The sequence below is a fragment of the Mastacembelus armatus genome, unplaced genomic scaffold (assembly GCF_900324485.2).
Source record: "Mastacembelus armatus unplaced genomic scaffold, fMasArm1.2, whole genome shotgun sequence".
Lineage (NCBI taxonomy): Eukaryota > Metazoa > Chordata > Actinopteri > Synbranchiformes > Mastacembelidae > Mastacembelus > Mastacembelus armatus.
In genome coordinates, this window is record NW_022872938.1 from 883219 (window position 1) to 906492 (window position 23274).

Here is a 23274-nt window from a genome sequence, read left to right on the forward strand (position 1 = left end):
CCATCAAAAAACACTGTAATTAGATATTGATTACCTAGGAGATAAGATGAACAGAATTTGTGGTTAGCTTGGCTTGCTAAATCATGATTTGAATACAAAGTTTAAGAGGGTATTATCCTTTTTTCTTCCATTCAGTCATTACTATTGCCAAAACATACACATAAAACAGCAAGTCACAGTAAGCACATACATAGTCTCTCTAAGGTCATATTAATGATTCTTTGGATGCATTCACTTTGCTCACCATGTCAGTCTTGCCCCAGTGTATTTGTTGTTTCCTGACTTACTGCCTTAAGTCATGTGGAACATCTTTATTTCTACAGTTGTGTGTATTCCCTACCAAGAAGTCTCTTCCCAGACTCTCCCCATTTGTAAAATGCATCACATATGAATAACTCTGTTCTACAGCACCTCGATGCCAGATAATACTTCTGCCATCTGTGGTAGCAATCATTGGCCAACTTTGACATTGCTGTCTCAGTGAACTCTTAGTAACCCCATGTTCTACTCTTTTCCCAGAAGCTGCAAGTCACTGTCATCCACTTGCAACCAACAATTCTCCTGTCCAACTACTGCATCAATGCTCATTTGTTTTTCAGCGGCAGTCTGGACTTATGTGATTTAGACACCCTGCCACATAGTAAACCAGTATATGTTACGCTTGTCTTAATTCTAGACCCAAGTGCAGAATGGAGTAGACTGGGAAGTCGGGAAGCAGGTTCGAGAAGTATTTAATAACACAAATCAGGAAAACAACACAGCTTCTCACTGGGGACTAACAAAAGTAAACATCAATAAGGTAAGTGGCTAATCTAAGGCAGGATCCCAGTGTCGCTTGCTGTCTCTGGTGGCCCAAGAAATCTTCCGACATCCACTCTCTATCGTGCCGAGCTATAAATAGACTGACAGGTGACCAGCAGGCCTGCAGGGTCGCTCAGGAGTCCCAGGTGCTGCTGGTTATCCCGATTAACCTGCTAAGAGAGGGAACCACCCACATTCATTCACTCATGGGTAAGAAGATAGAGATCTAAATTAGCACATCAGACAAAACCGAACATGAAACCCTAACAGTACCCCTCCCTCAATGACCGCCACAGGGCGGTCTGCCGGGTTGCCCCGGCTGACCTGAGTTACGGGCGTAGAAGTCACGGATGAGCTCCGGGTCCATGATGGCGGACTTTGGAACCCAACTCCTCTCCTCCGGTCCATACCCCTCCCAATCCACCAGGAACTGGTACCCTCTGCCCCGGCTTCAAACCTTTAGAAGTCGATGCACAGCGTAGACCGGTACCCCATCCACCAGGCGTGGTGGGGGGGGTGGGGGCTCCCCAGTCGGAGCAAGTGGGCTGATAACCACGGGCTTGAGCAGAGAAACATGGAATGTAGGATGCACTTTCATGGTAGCTGGTAACTTCAGTTGGACTGCCACAGGACTGATGACCTTCTCGATCGCAAAAGGACCAACGAAGCGGGGCGACAGTTTAGAGTTAGCGGCATTGAGGGGCAAATCCTTAGTACTGAACCATACTTTCTGGCCAGGACAATAAGCAGGGGCTGGAATGCGCCGACGGTCAGCAATGTATCTATTCCTTTCCGCCGATCGGCTCAGCGCTCTCCGGGTCTCCACCCATGTCCGGCGGGCACGACGGATGTGATCCATGACTGAAGGGATGGCCACATGGTTCTCCGCAGATGGGAATAAGGACGGTTGGTACCCCATGGCTGCCTCAAAAGGAGAAACACCAGTTGCTGCTGATACCAGAGAGTTGTGAGCGTATTCCACCCACGGTAGATGCTGTGACCATGAGGTGGGGTATTTCCCCGTGACGCAACACAGAGTTGCCTCCAAACTCTGGTTGGCCCGCTCCGTCTGGCCATTGGACTGGGGATGATGCCCTGAGGAAAGGCTGGTGATGGCCCCCAGTGCCTTACAGAAACCCTTCCTGCAGACCTTCCTGCAGAAGTCCAGACGGAGATCGGTGGGAAGATTTATTTCGGGCACAGACGGAGCAGGCTGCAACAAACTCCTCTGTGTCCCCCTTCATCCCAGGCCACCAGAAGCGCTGCTGAAGAAGATGTAGGGTGCGTCGTGCCCCAGGATGGCAGGCCACCCGTGCTTGATGTCCCCAAGCCAACACAGAGGCTCACACGGTTGGTGGAACGAAGATTCTTCCCTCTGGCACATTGTCTGGGATCGGAAATCCCTCTGAAGCCCGCCGGACCTCCGTCTCTATCCACCACTCAATGTGCCGGACAATACAGCCTGGATCTAGAACTGGAACTGGGGTACCTGACTCTGAATGGTCTGAGTCAAAAATCCGGGAAAGAGCATCCGGCTTCTGGTTTTGAGTTCCTGGTCGATAGGTCAGTTGGAACCTGAATCGGGTCAGAAATAAGGCCCACCGAGCTTGGCGTGGGCTCAGTCTTTTTTTGTGATCAGTCCAAACCAAGAATGGGTGAGTCGCCCCCTCCAGATGGTGTCTCCACTCTTGAAGAGCCAGGACAAGGCCCAGCAGCTCGCAGTTGCCCACGTCGTAATTCCGTTCGGATGTAATTTTCCGTCCTTCTTGGTGTGCTGGGATAATACTGCCCCCACCCCAACATCGGAAGCATCCACTTCTACCACAAACTGCGCATCTGGGTCCGGATGTATCAACACCGGGGCAGACGAGAACCGTCGCTTCAGGTCCTGAAAAGCCTGGTCCGCTGCCGATGACCAGGCAAATGGTACCTTGGGCGAGGTAAGCACCGTTAGAGGTGTGACAACCGAACTGTAAATGCGCACAAACCTGCGGTAAAAATTAGCAAACCCCAGGAAGCGCTGCAGTTGTTTTCTTGTTGTAGGAGTAGGCCAGTCGACCACAGCCTGGACCTTGGCAGGATCCATTTTAATCTGGCCTTCCTCCACCACGTAACCCAGGAAACTGATGGAGGTCCTGTGGAAGTCACACTTCTCCGTCTTTACGAAGAGCCTATTTTCTAAAAGTCTCTTCAGGACTAATCGGACATACTGAACAGCACGTTCAGAGTGCTGACAGGAACTAGCAAGAGAGATCATATTTCTCCTATATTTGCTTCTCTTCATTGGCTCCCTGTAAAATATAGAATAGAATTTAAAATCCTTCTTCTCACATACAAATCCCTTCATAATCAAGCTCCTTCATACCTTAAAGACCTCATAGTACCATATTATCCCAATAGACCACTTCGCTCTCAGAGTGCAGGCCTACTTGTGGTTCCCAGAGTTCTCAAAAGCAGAATGGGAGGCAGAGCCTTTAGCTATCAAGCTCCTCTCCTGTGGAACCAGCTCTCAGCCTGGGTTCAGGAGGCAGACACTCTCTGTACTTTTAAGGCTAGACTTAAAACCTTCCTCTTTGACAAAGCATATAGTTAGGGCTGGCTTCAGGCAACCCTGAACCATCCCTTAGTTAGTTATGCTGCTATAGGCCTAGACTGCCCGAGGACCATCGGTGCACTGAGCTCCCCTACCCTAACCCCCCCCCCCCTCTTCTCTCCCACCTCATGTATAATCCACCATTGAATGTTACTAACCTTGTGCTCTCTCTCTCCCCTAGTTTGTGCTCTTTCCCTCCCTCTCTCTCTCTCTCTGTACCTTCTGCAGGTGTCCCTGGTCCTGGAGCTGTTTATCGCTGATGTGCAGTTACTGGCCCCACCAACTTGCAGTGTCTATTTGTTGTTTATTGTTGCTGTTCTTTTCTCTCTGCTCTATCCACTCACCCCAACCGGTCGAGGCAGATGGCCGCCCAAACTGAGCCCGGTTCTGCTGGAGGTTTTTTTCTTCCGTTAAAGGGAGTTTTTTCCTCTCCACTGTCGCCAAGTGCTTGCTCATAAGGGAATTGTTGGGTTTTTGTTTTAGTTTTTGTAAAGTGCCTTGAGATGATTTGTGTTGTGATTTGGCGCTATACAAATAAAATTGAATTGAATTGAATTGAACTCCATAACTAACTTTTGTTTGTGTGGAAGGTTCATCATGGACATGAACAAACTGGAATCTGTCCGATAAATAGGATTGGAACCACTTCAACGCTGTTCCTCTGATACCAGTCACATGCTCCAGTCTCTGTAATAAGATGTGGTCAATGGTGTCGAATGCTGCACTAAGGTCTAGGAGGACAAGTATTGAAACAAGTCAATTATTTGAGTAAAGGTTTGATTACTGCAGTGTTAAAGGCCTGTGGTACGTAGCCTGATACTAGAGATAAATTTACCAAGTCCAATAAAGATGAGTTCATTAATGGCAGGGTGCCTTTAAGCAGTCTAGTCGGGGTGGGGTCTAAGAGACACTTTGATGATTTCGATAAAGCAACTACTGATGTAAATTCAGAGAGATCTATGGGAGAGAAGCAGTCTAAACATAACTGAGGTCCTACAGATGATTCAAGAGCTACTGTAGTAGAAGATTCATTTATTGCAGGTATAGGAAGCATCTGCTGAATTTTATCTCTAATAGTTGTGATTTTATTTGTAAACAAACTCAAATTCATCACTGCTGAGAGCTAAGGGAACACTGGGCTCAACAGAGCTGTGACTTTTTGTCAGCCTGGCTACAGTGCTGAAAAGAAACCTGGGATTGTTCTTATTTTCCTCTATTAGTGATGAATAGTATGCAGTTCTGGCTTTACGGAGAGCTTTTTTATATGTTAGTAGATTGTTTTTCCAGGCTAGAAAAATTCCTCTAAGTTTGTGGAACGCCACTTCCTTTCCAGCCTTCGTGATGCCTGCTTTAAGGTACGAATATGTAAATTATACCATGGGGCTAGTCTTCTCTGATTCACTAACTTCTTTTTCAGAGGGGCTACAGAATCAAGCATTTCATGCAGTGAGGTTACAGCGCTGTCAACAATATGATCAATTTGGTAGGGAGTGGGATTGAAGCAGCTGCCCTCCACTATGTTTATACTTGGCATAGATGTAAATAAAGATGGAATCATTTTCTTAAATTTATTAACAGTGTTGTCGGATACACATCTGCTGTAGTGGAATTTTCTTCCAAACGCTGCATGATCCATCATTTTAAATTCAAAAGTTATTAAAGAATGATCTGACAAAACAGGATTTGGGGGGAAAACTATTAGATGTTCAATTTCGATGCCATAGGTCAGAACAAGATCAAGGGTGTGATTGAAACACTGGGTGGGTTTATTAACATTTTGAATGAAACCAATTGAATCTAACATAGAATTAAATGCAATGCTGAGGCCGTTATTTTCAACATCTACATGAATGTTAAAATCTCCCACTATAATAACTTTATCTGATCTAAGCACTAAATCAGACAGGAAGTCAAGGAATTCAGTTAAAATCTCTGAGTAAGGGACAGGTGGACGGTACACAGTGACAAGTAGAACTGGTTTTTGTGTTTTCCAGTTTGGATGTGAGAGACTAAGAGTGAGTTAAAATTGTTCTCAGGATGAAAGTTTAATAATAAGTTTGAGTGGAAGATTGTAGCTACTCCTCCACCTCGACCTGTGCTTTGAGGAACATGATCACTTTTGTGACTGAGGGGGGTTGATTCATTCAGACTGACATATTCATCCTGCTGTAACCAGGTTTCAGTAAGGTAAAGTAGGTCAATTTGGTGATCAGTTATCAAATCATTTACTAACAAAGATTTAGATGAAAGGGACCTAATATTTAATAGTCCACATTTGACAGTTCTGTTTTTCTGTTCAATAAGAGGAGTGGTCTTAATTTTTATTAAGTTTTTATGAATAACTCCTCTTCTGTTAACTTCTGATTTAGTTGATTTATATGTTCGAGGGGCAGACACAGTCTCTATGTGATTTGAGGGTGGCGGCGGCTCTAAGGAAACTGCAGAGAGGCGTTTTAGACTGAGTCTCTGCATCCCGGTCCCCACCCTGGATTGTCAGGCTTTAGGTCGGCTAATAAACTCGGCCAAATTTCTAGAGATGAGAGCTGCACCATTCAAAGTGGGATGGATGCCACCAGACCGGGTCGCTACCAGACCGGGTTTTCCCCAGAAAGTGGTCCAATTGTCTATGAAGCCCACATCGTTTGCTGGACACCACCTAGACAGCCAGCGACGGAACGACGACATGCCGCTAAACATGTCATCGCTGGTCAGATTGGGGAGGGGTCCAGAGAAAACTACGGAGTCCGACATTAATTTAGCAAAGTTACACACCGACTCAACATTAATTTTAGTGACCTCCGATTGGCGTAATCGGGTGTCATTGCTGCCGACGTGAATAATAATTTTCCCATATTTACGATTAGCCTTAGCCAGCAGCTTCAGATTTGACTCGATGTCGCCCGCTCTGGCCCCAGGAATACATTTGACTATGGTCGCTGGTGTCTCTATTTTCACGTTCCTGACTATGGAATCGCCAATTATCAGAGTCGGTTTCTCAGCGGGTGTGTCGCTGAGCGGGGAAAATCTATTAGAAACGTGAACAGGCAGGTGATGAGCCGTGGGCTTCTGCTTAGGAGTACGTTTCCGTCGGACCGTCGCCCAGGCTAATTCTCCGGGCTGCTCCGGAGCTGCCCTTGGACCGCTAACAGACCCTGAGCTCGGTGGCTCCACACCAGCTAACGGGACTAGGCTAAGAGAGAAAGAGAGAGAGAGGGAGAGGCCATGTTAGCTCAGCTAACTAGCTAGCTAAGCTAACCGGTAGGCTAACGAGCGCTAAGTCAGGAAATAGCAATAAATACCGGTCAAAATAGAAAGGTACTTGACTAGTACCGGAATGTAGCAGTTAATGAATTGTTTAGAGTTTAGTTAGTTTTTAGGGGTATTAAACTATAGCTAGTCTGTTGCTAATCTGTAGACGAACTATGCAACACACACAACACGATACGCTTGCAAGACAAAAATGATTCGCTTACCCGGAGAGCAACCCGGGCAACAGCCGGATGTCAGGGATTCATTGATGTATCGTTCTAAGTATTCTTTTTCGGGTCTAGACAATTTATATAATCTGCTGGACGGAAGCGTGGAACCGGGTATAATGTCTATAGTACAGTAGTAAGGCCGATGCGGAGGTAGGGCTCTAGCTCGGTCCTTACTAAAAACCAGCTTCAGATCATGGTACTGCTGATGAACCGAGGACAAGTCAATATTCTCAGTAGACAAGTCCGAAATGGAATTATCAGGGCTTGTGGGCGCGGAAGCTAAACAATGGGCATAACAGAAGGTGTTCCACGAAGTGATTAGCCTGGTGCGCCAATCTATGATGGGATTGTGTGTTTTCAGCCACGGCAGACCTAGTAGAAACGGCGTGACGGCAGCATCCATAACAAAAAACTAGAAGTTCACTGTGATTTCCTGACACCCTTAAAGTGAGAGGGAGCGTGCGATGTGTTATTATAGCCAGAACAGTGCCATCCAAACCCCTAATTTCCCGAGGTGCAGGAAGTTATTCTAGTGGAACGTGGTGCTTATTTACAATAACCGAACTGATGAAACTACCATCAGCACCCGAGTCTATTAAGGCATATGTGTTTATGTGACAATTTGCCCAACTCACCGACGCCTCCACCGTGGACTGCTCCGTCGTAGAGGGAGGAATATTAGCTTGGCCCACTCGGATTCCCTCTAACTCCGAGGGGCCTGATCTTTTGGTCGTGTTGGGCAAGAGCTGCGGAAATGACCAGGTTTACCACAGTAGAGGCCTGCCGAGATACGGTGTCTTTTTACCTGGGCGGAAAGCCGGGCCCTGCCTAGCTGCATGGCCTCCTCCGGAGCAAGAGCCACCTCAGCTGATGCCGATACCCCATCTGGCTCCGCCCTATCCGGAAGCAGGTGGCGGCGAGAGGCTGTCAGTTGGTCATCGACGGCTATGGCGAGGGTGACGAGACTATCCAAGGACGGAGAATCATCCCGAACGGCGAGCTCAGCCCGGAGTTCACTTCGTAGTCCCCGCCGAAAAATCGCCTGCAAGGCGCGGTTGTCCCAGCCCAGCTCCGCGGCCAGAATACGGAAGGAGATGGGGTAGTCAGCTGCGGAACTATCTCCCTGTTGAAGCCTCAATCTCCCTACCTCTTCGGGGATGATCAAAAACCCGGCGCATCTCAATAATGAAGGCCCCGTAGTCCTCATATAATGAGGGTTTGTTCTTCAACATCGCCACCGCCCACGCCAATGCTCGGTCCGCTAACAGGCTTGCGACAAAGGATACCTTGGCGGATTCCGTACTGTACATGAGTGGCTGTTGCTTAAAAACCAAGGTACAGGCATGAATAAACTTGTCACACTTCCCGATCTCCCCTACATATCGTGGAGGTGTGGGGATGTAGGGTTCCCGGGCTAGAGGTGCGGCGGCCAAAGCTAGGGAAGGCGGTGTCCCCGACTGAGCAACCTGGGTGGCGCGGTGGGATACCATGTCATGAAGACTCTGTTGTTGATCCATGAGTGTTTGCAAAGTTCGACCCTGTTGTTGGATCGCTGTGCCTTGGGCGGAAAGTGTGGCCCGTAGTTGTTCCAATTCCGCTGGGTCCATCTGTGCTGGTCGGAAGATTCTGTTACGCTTGTCTTAATTCTAGACCCAAGTGCAGAATGGAGTAGACTGGGAAGTCGGGAAGCAGGTTCGAGAAGTATTTAATAACACAAATCAGGAAAACAACACAGCTTCTCACTGGGGACGAACAAAAGTAAACATCAATAAGGTAAGTGGCTAATCTAAGGCAGGATCCCAGTGTCGCTTGCTGTCTCTGGTGGCCCAAGAAATCTTCCGACATCCACTCTCTATCGTGCCGAGCTATAAATAGACTGACAGGTGACCAGCAGGCCTGCAGGGTCGCTCGGGAGTCCCAGGTGCTGCCGGTTATCCCGATTAACCTGCTAAGAGAGGGAACCACCCACATTCATTCACTCATGGGTAAGAAGATAGAGATCTTTAGATCTCTATCTTCTAATTTATTAGGACATCAGACAAAACCGAACATGAAACCCTAACAGTATATTTACTATGTGGCAGGGTGTAATAAACCAGTAGGACCCCCAGTTTCCCAGTAATGGTGAGGATACTGGGGAATTATGTGAAGTCAAATGCCTCACCCACTAAAACATTGTTAGAAGCTAGAAGCTAGTCATTAAAAATCATCCCTGTCCACTTCAGCTCTTACTCATTCTGGGGCTAAGGGGAATTTTTGATGAGGTCTTGATTGCTCATACTAAATGTGAGGTCTTACCCCTCTTTTGGTTAAAGCCCTTAATGGCCAAGCATTGACTGACATAAAACAAAGGACACAAGAATTTCAAGTCATTCTTTCAGGAAATCACAGAGAATCATGATTATTTCTCCTCTGATCTTGGGTTATTCTTAGTTAACCACACATAATCTACATATTGACTCATCTCTGACCTCCATTATTAGCTGGAGTCCTCATTGTCACTGTCATTGTCTTCTCTCTGCCTTACCCAATGCACGATCAGTACCTTCTTGGCTGGACCACAAATCTCCTGATCTGTCAGGAGTCCCTTTTGTGTATTTAGATCTGGCAGAAGTGTTTAATGAACAGAGAGCTCTCTCTCCCACCACATAGGCCATACTATACAGCTCCAGGACCAGGGACACCTGCAGGGAAAGAGGACTTAGGGGATGGGTTTTGTCTGCAGAAAAAGACAGAACTGAATTATACAAAGCACCAATGCCACTCATTCCCATCTATTGTTTTTCTTTTTTTTGTTTTTTATTAGAAATTAGATTGTGCTGTGTTCTTTATTTTTGACAGGCTGGTCTTTAATTGGAAGTCATGATTTTCTTTTGTTCTTTTTCTTTTTAAAGGTAAGATAGGAGGTTTGTAATACAATGAACTCCACCCCACTAGGTGACACCCAAGCCCACTGTGTGAACCAATATTTCTTCTGAAGTGTAGCCTCAATAATCCTGGAGCACTAACCAGTGGATTAGCCATATGGTTTCAGTGGTCAACCAAAATATCAGACTGACCCTGCACCCCTTTGCGCAAGGCAGTCAGTGACTTATAATAGTCTGCAATAGGAGATTTTGCAGTCCAGCTCCATATTAGCATAGCATTGTCAATGCATATTGCAGGCACTGACATACAGTACTATCCAATCTACAACTCACCACCCTTACTTGCATTCGCAATACTTTCTGAAAAATGTGGGTTGTAGCAAGTCTTTAAAATGAGTCAATCACTTTTAGTCTTTAAAAAGAGCCACTCAATCACTTGTAGTTTTTAAAAAGTCACTCAGTCACTTTTAGTCTTTAAAATGAGTCAGTCACTTTTAGTCTTTAAAAAGACACAGTCACTTTTAGTCTTTAAAATGAGGCTGTCATTTTTAGTCTTTAAAAAGAGCCACTCAATCATGTTTAGGCTTCAAAATGAGGGGCTGTCACGTTTAGTCTTTAAAAGGCGCCACTCGATCATTTTTAGTCTTTAAAAAGAGCCACTCCATCATGTTTAGGTTTTAAAATGAGGCAAACATTTTTAGTCTTTAAAATGAACCACTCAATCATGTTTAGGCTTTAAAATGAGTGACTGTCGCTTTTAGTCTTTAAAAAGAGCCACTCCATCATGTTTAGTCTTTAAAAAGAGCCACTCCATCATGTTTAGTCTTTAAAAACAGTCTGTCACTTTAGTCTATAAAGAGCCACTCAATAATGTTTAGACTTTAAAATGAGTGAGTCTGTAAAAAGTCACTTTTAATCTTTAAAATGAGGCAATCACTTTTGGTCTTTAAAAAGAGCCCCTCAATCACTTTTAGTTTTTAAAAAACAGCTACTTAGTCATGTTTAGGCTTTAAAATGAGTGACTGTCACTTTTTGTCCTTAAAAAGAGCCACTCGATCTGTCACAATGCAAGTGGTGTGGTGGTGAAGGAGGAGAGGTGAGGACCCAAATGCAGGACACAAAACAGTTCTTTATTAGCCTGGACTCACCGGGCACAGACAAAACTGGAGACGGGCAAAAAGCTCTCCTTGGACAAACATAACATCTATCACTTTATCATCAACAATGCTCCGACAGAGAACAAAGGAAATACAGGGGTATATATGGACAAAACTGAGACTAATGACCAACAGGTGAAACTAATGAACTAACGAGACACAAAGCTAACCAAGATCAACACAGGAAAAAACAGGAAATTACCCAAAATAAAAGTCCAGAACCGGAACTAAACCTCACTCCAAAACACTTGTAGTCTTTAAAATGAGCCACTCGATCACTTTTAGTCTTTAAAATGACTCAGTCACTTTTGGTCTATAAAAATTGTCATGTGTCGGGTTATAATATTAAAGTTGGACCAATGATGCGCCCAGTCTGGGACTGGAAAAAGCTTGGAAAACAAATACAAGAACAAAGGCTACTTAACTAAACGAGGTGATCCATGAACATAAATCCAAAAGGGAAAAAAGCATGGCAAGCGTGGCAAACAAAAACTCTTTAGTCAGAGAAGGCTTCGGCAGTTGTGAGCAGACAACCCGACAACACACTGTGGCTAAACAAAGGTATATAAAGTGAGGGACAAAACAAGGCACAGGTGAAAACGTTAACTAATTGGGGCAAAGTAAAGAGAACAGAATAAAACAAAAACCAGTTCTGGTCATGACCCGCCAAAATAAAAGACCAACAGGAAGTCACAAGACGCGGATCATGACAAAAATAGCCTTTAGAAATACTTATTTCTTGACTTTAGAATCTATGTCATTTCATTAGATTCTGAAGGTTTATCTAATTCTCACATTAGTCTGTTCTGACCAGAAATTTAAGAACTCACACAGAAAAATTCAGAATTACCTTTTGCCATTGCCTGGATTGAAAGTTCCATTTAATTCTTGGTTTGATGTGACTGTCTCTGTGCCATCATTTCAGTGCCTTCCTTATTTCATGCTGTGGTGTGCTTGAAGTGATATGTCATTTGTGAGTCCCACTAATGCTGTGTTTTTCTAAATTAGCGGCCAACATCTCCACAACACAGTCTCCATTTTTAACCTTGCATGCTATGGTGCTTCTTGCTAATCCCACTGTGCACTCACATCAACAGCAGCTCTTCCTACACTCTCCACTACATCTACCTTCCTTTATCTCTGTTCTCTTCAACTACTGTCATTCATTGCAAGACTGCGAATGTTTCAGCCACTCCAATCGCTGCAGCTACATCGAGCTGCTGAACACCGTTATTTGCGTGAGATGTAAGCACAACACTAGAGGTCAGCACTGCCAGTTGTGCAAGCTGGGTTACTACCGTAATGCCTCAGCAGAACTGGACGATGAAAATGTGTGCATAGGTTAGTCCCCCCCCACCTTCTGTCTTTAGCTCATCATGTGAAAAGTGTCATGTGTTTCATGCTCTACAGTGCTTCATCATTTGGACACCCTCCATGTCCTTCATGTCTGGTCTCAACATCTTCTTTTGCATTTTTATTTTTAGTACCTAATATGATTTTCTATACAAATTACCTTGCTACATTAATGACATAATTTGGCATCTTGCAAGTTAGTTTAGATGATATTAATTTTGACCTGAAAGGAATATTTCACCATCTTGGGCAATACACTTATTTGCCTTATTCCTAAAAGTTAGATAAGCAGAGCACAACCACAAACCTTCAATGTGAAAAAATAAGGGACACGCCCCAATGATTTACTGTAGGCCTGAGGTCATCACAGACGTTTAGTACTTGAAATAGCATGGTAGAATATCCACTTAAAGCAGAGCATTGCCAGGGCCTCATATATTGACACTTGGTCACAGGTAATGTTACTATTTTGCTCGTAACCTGATGTGACAACCCAGAAAAAGGAAATGTTACATGGAAATCACACAACCCATCAGAAATTAAATTAAAAATACCTCAGAATTTTATTTGTATAGCGCCAAATCACAATGTAATCATCCCAAGGCACTTTACAAAAAACAATAAAACTCAACAAGTCCCATATGAGCAGCACTTGGTGACAGTGGAGAGGAAAAACTCCCTTTAACTGCAGAAAAACCTCCAGCAGAACCGGGCTCAGTTTGGGCGGCCATCTGCCTCGACCGGTTGGGGTGAGTGGATAGTGGAGAGAGAAAAGAACAGTAACAATAAACAGCAAATAGACACTGCAGGTTGGTGGGGCCAGTAACTGCACATCAGCGATATACAGCTCCAGGACCAGGGACACCTGCAGGAGGTACAGAGAGAGAGGGAGAGAGCACAAACTAGGGGAGAGAGAGAGCACAAAGTTAGTGACATTAAATGGTGAAATATACATGTGAGGAGGGAGGAGAGGGGAAGGGAAGGGAAGGGAGGGTTACGGTAGGAGAGCTCAGTGCACCGATGGTCCTCGGGCAGTCTAGGCCTATAGCAGCATAACTAAGGGATGGTTCACGGTTACCTGAAGCCAGCCCTAAATATACGCTTTGTCAAAAAGGAAGGTTTTAAATCTAGCCTCAAAAGTACAGAGAGTGTCTGTACCCAGACTGAACCCAGTCTGGGAGCTGGTTCCACAGGAGAGGAGCTTGATAGCTAAAGGCTCTGCCTCCTATTCTCCTTTTGGAAACTCTGGGAACCACAAGTAGACCTGCACCCTGAGAGCAAAGTGCTCTATTGGGATAATATGGTACTATGGCGTCTTTAAGGTATGAAGGAGCTTGATCATGAAGGGATTTCTATGTGAGAAGAAGGATTTTAAATTCTATTCTGGATTTTACAGGGAACCAATGAAGAGAAGCTAATATAGGAGAAATATGATCTCTCTCAGACTGGGTTCAGGAGGCAGACACTCTCTGTACTTTTAAGGCTAGACTTAAAACCTTCCTCTTTGACAAAGCATATAGTTAGGGCTGGCTTCAGGCAACCCTGAACCATCCCTTAGTTATGCTGCTATAGGCCTAGACCGCCCGGGGACCATCGTTGAACTGAGCTCCTCTACCCTAACCCCCCCGTTTCCCTTCCCTTCACCTCTCTTCCTCTCCTCCCACCTCACATGTATATTCCACCATTGAATGTCACTAACCTTGTGCTCTCTCTCTCTCCCCTAGTTTGTGCTCTCTCCCTCTCTCGCTGTTCTCTCTCTCTGTACCTTCTGCAGGTGTCCCTGGTCCTGGAGCTGTATATTGCTGATGTGCAGTTTCTGGCCCCACCAACCTGCAGTGTCTATTTGTTGTTTATTGTTGCTGTTCTTTTCTCTCTGCTCTATCCACTCACCCCAACCGGTCAAGGCAGATGGCCACCCAAACTGAGCCCGGTTCTGCTGGAGGTTTTTTCTTCCGTTAAAGGGAGTTTTTCCTCTCCACTGTCTCCAAGTGCTTGCTCATAAGGGATTTGTTGGGTTTTTAGTTTTAGTTTTTGTAAAGTGCCTTGAGATGATTTGTATTGTGATTTGGCGCTATACAAATAAAATTGAATTGAATTGAATTGAATTGAACAGAATCTGTCTTTGCACAGAACCTTGTGGAACTCCATAACTAACTTTTGTGCACGTGGAAGGTTCATCATGGACATGAACAACCTGGAATCTGTCCGATAAATAGGATTGGAACCATTTTAATGCTGTTCCTCTGATACCAGTCACATGCTCCAGCCTCTGTAATAAGATGCTGTGGTCAATAATGTCAAATGCAGCACTAAGGTCTAGTATAGAAACGAGTCCCTCATCTGAGGCTAAGAGTGACTTTTTGGACATTTTCACAGTCATCACAAGGACAGCCAACCCTCTTTCCTAAAACATCCCTGTGCAACTAAACTGCAAACAGATATGTTTTTGTATGGAATGTGTATGGATATATATATATATATATATTTGTATATATATTTAATACACATGCATACATACATACATAAGGCATGACATAACATGCCTTTTGAATGAATGATGTTCTGCTGTTTCCTTAACCATAATGCCCAGGGAAGGTTTGCCAGAGGTGAACAACGTGCAGTTGTCATTCAAGAGTTTGATACCACATGAAGCTTCACTCTAAGCAAATCAAATTTAAGCTATCGACAGAAAACTGACTTTAATGCTGGAAGATCACAGTAAAAATCTATTGGCTGGAAACACTTTACTGATGTGTCAATGTATGTGTAGCTGTAGTTTGTACACATATGCACAGCAAAAATGTTAAATCAACACCAAAAAGTGTTTCTATGTGGACACTGGAAGCTAAAGGGGCAGTTTTGTTGGGCAGGGATGTAAGACTAGGTCAGTAATGTAGTCCCCGTCAGAAACTAAACGAAGCTGTATAAGGCACTTAAGGCACTTACATTTAAATGCAGTCATGAAAAGGAGTTCACACCTTTGAGGGCCACTGTCCTACTTGTTTTCCAGATATCCCTGCTGATTACCTGGATCAGGTGTGTTCAGCCAATCAGAAACTGGAAGGGCAGGGATAGTTGGAGAACCTGGGCAATAGCAGACCAGGGCTGGAGTCCCCTGCTGTAGGGTGTGTTGTGTGTACACTTAGTCCATTAAAAAGATGAGTTTCTTTACTGTAGCCTACTGTATGTACTACATGCAGTTGTGTTCGTCTTTATTTTTAAGTTTATGGTCTGAGGACCATTTAGGTTTTGGTGGACAGGACTGAAAACGTTTTAAGTTTCTGTTAGGGTTAGCCTTACTGACTTTAAAACTGTGAAAATGTTGTGTGTTGAAGGGAGCTGCTGCTGTTTTCTAGCACAGTATGACTCTAAACTTGTCTTCCTTCTACCAAACTGTACATACTCTTTTAGTAACTTATGGTCTTCCATGTTTAATAGACCCAGTGTATTAGATTTTATTTATCTATTGTATGTGTAGGTTTGTGCATCTACACACAGGCTAAGAAGTTTTGCAACACCTGGTGGCAGAAAAGAGAACTGCATGTTGGAAATTTTTTGCCTGGTGAGGCTAAAACCACTGCATTCCTGGTGTAATACCACCACAAACATAACATGTTGAAAAAGTATAATGTTTTGAATTGCAACCACTGTAGTACCAATTTACATAAGAAAACTTATGAGGAAGTTATAACATTAATCATTAGTTCTATTTAAAAATATAAAATTGCAAGCATACAACAATTTAATATCCATTCTTCTAACATCTTAAGATTTAACATTTGTTTTTGTTTTGTGCCATGATCCATCCAGGATGTGCTCATCACATTTCTTGTCTCTTCTTTGTCTTTTTATCTCCAACTGTACAATTGAATCTGATTTTAGCAGTGCATGTTTGCTTTGCATATTTGTTTATTGTACAGGCATATCTAACTCTAAGATACATTATATAGTATTTACAAATAAGCTGACATAGTGTTAAAATCAAGCTTATTCTTTCTCATTTTGTTTAGCTTATGGTTAATATGGAAGCATTTTTTTATATAAAAGCATTAAAATACACTACAAGTTAAAAGTGTGACACAGATAACCATTGCATTGAATGAGAAAGTGTGTCCAAACCTGGTACTGTATATTCATGCTTTTACCAGTTATAACATTAAAGCATCTTGTTGGCCTTCTAATGAGCTCAGGGCTTGTGGTCCATACTGTGAAACATGGGAATCATTGTACAACCCTATTTCCAGCCTGATTGTCTATGTCTTGTTTTTACAGACTGTAATTGTAATCCCTTTGGCTCAGTCAGTGATCGATGTAATGACACAGGATTCTGTACATGTAAGGAGGGCACTACTGGGCCTCAGTGTCAGGAGTGTCTACCCGGATATTTTTGGGACGATGGCTGTAAATGTAAGTAGAACCACAACCCTGCCTACACAGCTTCCCTTATTCTGTCTCGTCAGCTCAGACCCTCTGATTTCTGCTGTAACAATGTACTATCAGCAGGTACCCTCTATGTCAGGGAAAAAGCATTGACATGGCAGGATGCATGCTGCTTAGTAACTCAGCTATCTAGCCATGTCTGACATTAACAACACAGCAGTTAAGTCAGTACCATTTGAGGAATCCTTTTTAGCCTAGGACAATGTCCCGGATGGGAACAAGGGGAAGTGAAGTCATTTTGATATTGAGCATGCTGCTTATTTACCAAATGTAATTTGTAAAATGTAAATGTAAATGTAAGTAACTAAGTGCATACCTCATGATGAAGTTTTTACCTCTCTGACAGTTAAAGAAATCCGTTGATAACTCTGTAGACATAAAAGCATCCTGATCACACTCTATTTTTGTCGTCAATTTAGGGGTACACCCTGGACAGGTCACCAATCCATCACAGAGCCACATAGAGACAAACAACCTCACACACTCACATTCACTCCTATGGGCAATTTAAAAGTCACCAATCAACCTGACATACATGTTTTTGGACTGTGGGAGGAAACCGGAGTACCTGGAGAAAACCCACGCAAGCATAGGGAGAACATGCAAACTCCACACACTCTGATGGGTTTCAAACCAAAAAACCTTCTTGCTGTTAGGCAACAATGATAACCATTGTGCTGCCTTTCCCACACACAGACAATTCTAATTTCTTGTGTCTTTATTGAACACACCCATTAAACCCTCAAAGTGGTATAGTTCATAGCTGGTTGAACCCCCTTTGACAACAAAGACTTCAAGCCTGCGCTTTTGGTAGCTCTGGACCAGACCTGCCACTGTCATTCCTGGTCTAAGAGATTTCACTGCTAAGTTACTTCATGACTGACAAAGTTTAAAAACTTTGTAGTCTTGACCTTCACTGGCCTGCTGCTGTATTTACATGCTCCCAAGGACTCTATCTGTATGCATACTGAAAAATGCAATCAAAACTGAAAACAAACCCCGGCCCAGACAGGCACACCTAGCCCATCTCTCTAAATATTATTGCATATCAAAAGCAAACACAGCAAATCTTATCATTTACTGCTAGTGGAGGCTCTATTTACCTGCACAGGGTGTTGAGAATAATTCTTTCAGTGCAATTCTTCACTATTAAAACACTTGTACAAACACCCTGAGAGGGAAGTGCCGATTTTTTTAAGTCTGTTTTTCCACTTGCTTCTGTAAACTGATCTTCAAAGTATTAGAAGCATGTTTTCAGTCCTAAACCTGAGCCTAGAAGGTTTGCATGACGGTTTAAAGTGCTACATCAATCATCAAACTTATTGATTCTTCTTTTTAAATCATATTTCTGATTCATTTGAGGCCCCCAAACGATTGCTATATGTGGGTGACTTGGTTTTTACTTAAGCTTTCCTTTAATTTTGCATGCAGAATTAATTTTCATAGGGAATTTCAAATAAAAATGTCATTCTCATATTTTAAAGGGGAATATAGCACACATCAAGCTAAGAGTGCTTTCCCTTACTTAAACCTTAATGAGATTTGATGACAATTTCCATGACATTTCCAAGTCTACATGACCTGAGCCTTTAAAAAGATCCAAGTGTCTCTTCAATTAATTAAGTGTATTAGCCATTTCATTCTATCTATTTAGACTCAGCTTTCCTAAAGATTTCATTTCAATTCTAAGTTGAGGATGAAGGCAAATGAAACCTGCATGCTACTGAGAATAGCTGCTAGCAGTTAGCTATGTCACCTAGCTATTAATGGCCAGCATTTATTTCAAAACTACCTTGAGTGAATTCATATTCGACATTCAATTAGCTGGCTAAGGCTGTTGCACACAGCAGTTAACAGGTCATCATTAAGGTGAGTAGCGTTAAAAAGCACAAATGAATGTCAATGAAAATTCCCTTCTCACCTCTACAGGTGGTGTGTGTGTGTGTGTGTGTGTGTGTGTGTGTGTGTGTGTGTGTGTTCCTCAATCTCAAGCCCTCTACCAGAGGCCTGGGAGTTTGAGGGTTTTTCGCAGTATCTTAGCTGTTCCTAGCACTGCGCTCTTCTGAACTGAGAGCTCTGGTGTTGTTCCTGGGATCTGTTGGAGCCACTCTCTCAGTTTGTCACAGCCCCGAGAGTGCCATTTACCATGGGGAAAATGATTATTAATTTTGTCTTACCTGTTTTGATCATAAGTTGTTTTTATATAAACAAAGCTGAAAAATGGTCCAGGGTTTAACAGGTCAAACATAACATCATTGAAGGATAAATGAACAACCAAAAACTAAAACAGACAAACAGAGTTAAAACAAGCACACCAACATTGCTCCTCACACACACCACACTCACACAGTCCGAAAGAACGACTGTCAATGACATTTGTTCACCAGGGAGTGTTGGCAGCCGGCAGGCCAGGAGCCAGGTGCTCCCCTTGGTAAGACAGGGGGGTGAACACAGCAACAGAAGACAAGCAAAGCAGCAACAGCAAGCACCAGCAGTAACAGGTCTGCAAAGCAGTTGACAGACCCAGGCGAACCCACACTGTGGGTTAGCGAAGCAGCAGTGTTTCTATAATTATCTTTAATTAACAAGTTCCAGCCAAGTGTCCAGACCAGCTGGCGTCTTCCTCAGCAAAGAGAGGAGCAAGGAGAACCATGCTTGTTCACTGTAGCAGGAAGCAGTAATCATGCACCAGAAGTGCAACCAGGATTCGATGAATACAAGCGGATAGCTGTTTTCAGCATACATGCAAATGAGAGATGGTTGAAGGTGAGCATTATACACATACCTACACTCTCATCAATAGTGGCTTTTTGCACTATTATGTTTGTTGCACTTGCCTTGTATGGCCCCCATTGCTGCCTGTAACTGTTGTAACTTCTGGGTTGGAAATAAAGACACATGAGTCTCAAGTTGCTCCCTGCCTCAGTAATGTCTCCAAACTGTGTCTGTTCAATATAAGTACAAGACGTCAGAAACCAGCCGATGCCACTGTTGCCTCTATTGAATAGGCGTTATCAGCGTACATCAGTCCCATTTATATAGGTCAGTAGTAGCTTATTACACCAACTGGAGGCAATTAGAGTCGATTAGCATTAGGAAATAAATAAATGTTTTTTTTTAAATGCCTAAACCTAACCAAGACGTTTGTAAATGCCTAAACCTAACCAAGACATTTGTAAATGCCTAAACCTAACGAATATCTTATAATGGCTAAATAGAACTGAATAGTTTGTTTAAACCTAAGGACGTCACTTATGTAATGTACATAATGATGACAATGAAGATCTGTGGGATGATAACCTAATGAACCATCCAGTAGGGTCCAGTAGCTCAGTAGGGACCTACTGAACCATAACTATAATCTGAAGGGAAGCCCAAATGGGTTATTTGTATGACAACATTCTAAACGGGTGGAGAAAGCTATCAAGAATAAACACACAGCCATGACCACACAATTAGACCACAGAAAGATTGATTGGGACGCTTTGGATTTGTATCAGGAATTCGAGACATTCTGCTGCAATTGGGTTTTTTTGCTGGTCCACTCTCTACGCTTCAACCCAAACAGGAAGCTGGCTGGTTAGGAACGTGGATAGGTGAGCAAGGCAGGGAGATATACAAGACACTGAAATGAGATGGTGAAAAGGACAGTCCCACTAAAGTCTTGGATAAGTTTGCATCATCAGTTGTACATCAGAGAGTCTAGACCACTTTGTGAGGAACTTGAAGCTGCTTCTAATGGACTGTGAGTATGCTGACCCAGATGACATTCTGATTGATGCTATAGCAGCTGGAGCTTCATCTTTCCTTACAACATTTAATACCCTGAGTGGGAGATTCAGGTGACTGAGACTGCCTTTTGGTATAAAATGTGCCCCTAAGATATTTCAGCGCATTATGGACCAGTTGCTTAAGGACATCAGTGGAGCCATTGGAATAATGGATGACATTCTCATAGCAGCACCCACAATGAGGGAGCATGATGAAATACTCCGCAAAGTGGTTGAGAGAGCCAGCAGCTACTACCTGAGGCTTAATTTCAATAAGAGTTACATCCAGCAGTCAGCAGTGCAATATGGGCCATCTGACAACAGCTGATCATCTGAAAGCAGACCCGTAGAAATATACTGAGATGCCAGCAGCACATCCAGATCAATGACTGATGCAGAGACTACTATGCGTAAATTGAGGACATGCTCTCTATTGTTTATGACTGCACTTAGGTTTTACTACATATTCTTTCTGAATATCATGATGTACAATGACCACATGCTGCTACAGGACATCTACAAGAAGCCGCTGCTGTCTGCTCCAGTGTGCATCCAGAGAATGTGCTTGGAGGGACAGACATGAAGCTTTCCAATACACTGTCCAGAACACAACTGTCAGACAGCATGCTGAGAAAGGCAGTGTAGAGTGTCTCTCCATGCTCAACTCCCTGTCAGTGAGTGACAGGCCAGACAATAGGAAGGAGGTGCACATCCCTCAAGGAGTCAACTAGCTGTATCAGATGGCATAGTGTACAAAGGGATGTGCACTGTAGTGCCTCCCATCATGTGAAAACACCTGCCTCATACAATAGTCTCACCTTGTGATGGTGAAAAGCAAACAGTGATCATGCGAAGTGTTACACTGTCCAGGCATGAGCGCTGCAATCGAAAACATTGTCAGAAACTGTTTTAAGTGTGCTGAAATCCAAAACAGGACACAGCCTCTTTTTATCCCCTTGCCTCTTTACCTGATAGCCGTAGATGCCACGTAACTATGGCATGCTGCTACACATGCATAGGACCATGTATTTCTGTACAGTGTGTGTGTTTGTGTGGTAAAGAGAGATAGAGATAATAAATGCAGGTGTTTGCTAGAATATATGTGTGTGCACGTGTCTCAGCGAAGCAGCAAGTCCTGATATAGTTCAGTGTAAATGAGGCAGATGAGCTAATACTTTATCTAGTTACAGTGGCTGTACAAGTTTAACATTATGTCCCTCATAATGTCTTGGCTTCCATGTCACACTGCTGCTATCAACACTTGCTCTCTCTTATTAACATGACATTTGTTGTTTGGTCTTTTAAAGTAGAAAAATCTTTATGAAGTGCAGTTTTACAGATGTCATGTCCTGGTCAGCAAATTGTTGGTACTGTGGTTTATGTAAAAATCAAACAAATGATTTAGAGTGAACTTTAAAGGTGCTGGCACATTGGGTTACAACGCTAGTTGTTCTCACCATTTATTGCTTTTTGCCTTCTTTACTAAGCTAAGGTAACCAGCTGTTAGCTACAGCTACAGGTCAGATAGTGGTGATCATCTGACTCATACGAGTGTGGTCACTAAGTGGATTTCCTATTATGCTGAGCTGCTCCTGTAGGAGGAATAAAATGTGGACACTTCTGATCAGGATCAGTGAGAATTACCACTGTCCTAATTCCTCACAGTGATTTGAGTATCATCCTAGCAAATAAGTAACTTACAATAATTCAAATAAACTATTTGAGTGTCACCCAAAGCTCTCTTGCATTTGTCAATCTCACTTTTCTCCCATCTTTACATTGCAGCCCAGGTGTGTGACAACGAATTCCTGCACTGCCAAAATGGTGGAGTGTGTATCAGCAACAGCCGTTGCAGCTGTCCCTCATCCTACACAGGCCTGCTGTGTGAGAAGGTCCGCTGCGAGTCTGATCTAGGGGGCTGCAGGAATTCTAATTTGGGCCAGGTCTCCGTGACACCTTCGTTCTCTCTCATACTGATGCTGCTGATGGGCTCAGCACTGCTGAAAGAGAACTTCTGCTAGTGCACTGTAAAGAATATTCTACTAAGAATATGTGCAACGAACTGTAAGTCTCCCTCTCCATCTAAGCCACACCAGATATTACACCTCCTTTCACTGCTTTCACAAAAATCAAAGATGACAGACCCATTCACTTCCTTTCTTATTGCCACAACAGAAGCGGCTACCAATCACCTCCTGCATGAGTCAACACTGGCTGCACATAGGATGCCTATGGAACTTAACATAGGCTGGACAGATGCTGAATAGGAAATGTTTGCCTCTGAAACTGTCACTGTTTGCCGTTAGCCCATTGTGGATGGAGGGACACAAAAACGTTGCCCATGTTAATCCTGCTACAACAGGGAACCCTGGTCCTCAAGCGCTACTGTCCTACAGGTTCTCCTACTATCCCTGCCCTTCCAGTTTCTGATTGGCTGAACACACCTGATCCAGGTAATCAGCAGTGGGCAGGGATATCTGGAAAACATACAGGACAGCAGTGCTCAAGGACCAGGGTTAGAGACCCCTGCCCTACAGCTTTCTGTTTCTCCTTTGAGGTCTCGCCGTCACTTTTCTTCATTTCCCCTGTGTGATGTGTAAACACATGACGGTTGAAAGAAACTTTTGTCTGATTTGAGTGATGCACAGGTATTAGAAAGACTTTTCTGGCCTTTTTTCCCAAAAGAATCTCAAATAAAAGCTTTATGTTTGACAGCCACCACGCTGCCTGAGACCATGGTTGGAAGATAGATTTCACCTGTACATGGAAACATGGAAACACAGGTGTATCTGTAATTTCTTTTCTTGCCTCAGC

General features: G+C 43.6%; 1 protein-coding gene across 1 annotated transcript in view; it reads left to right on the forward strand.

The window, feature by feature from the left end:
• ntng1a (netrin g1a) overlaps positions 1-23274 on the forward strand; it is a 76152-nt gene that overhangs the window by 47212 nt on the left and 5666 nt on the right. The window contains exons 5-7 of the mRNA XM_026305675.1: positions 12071-12238; positions 16523-16657; positions 22246-22470. Of these exons, the coding sequence (XP_026161460.1) occupies positions 12071-12238; positions 16523-16657; positions 22246-22470 (528 nt within the window). The remainder of the gene's footprint in view (positions 1-12070; positions 12239-16522; positions 16658-22245; positions 22471-23274) is intronic.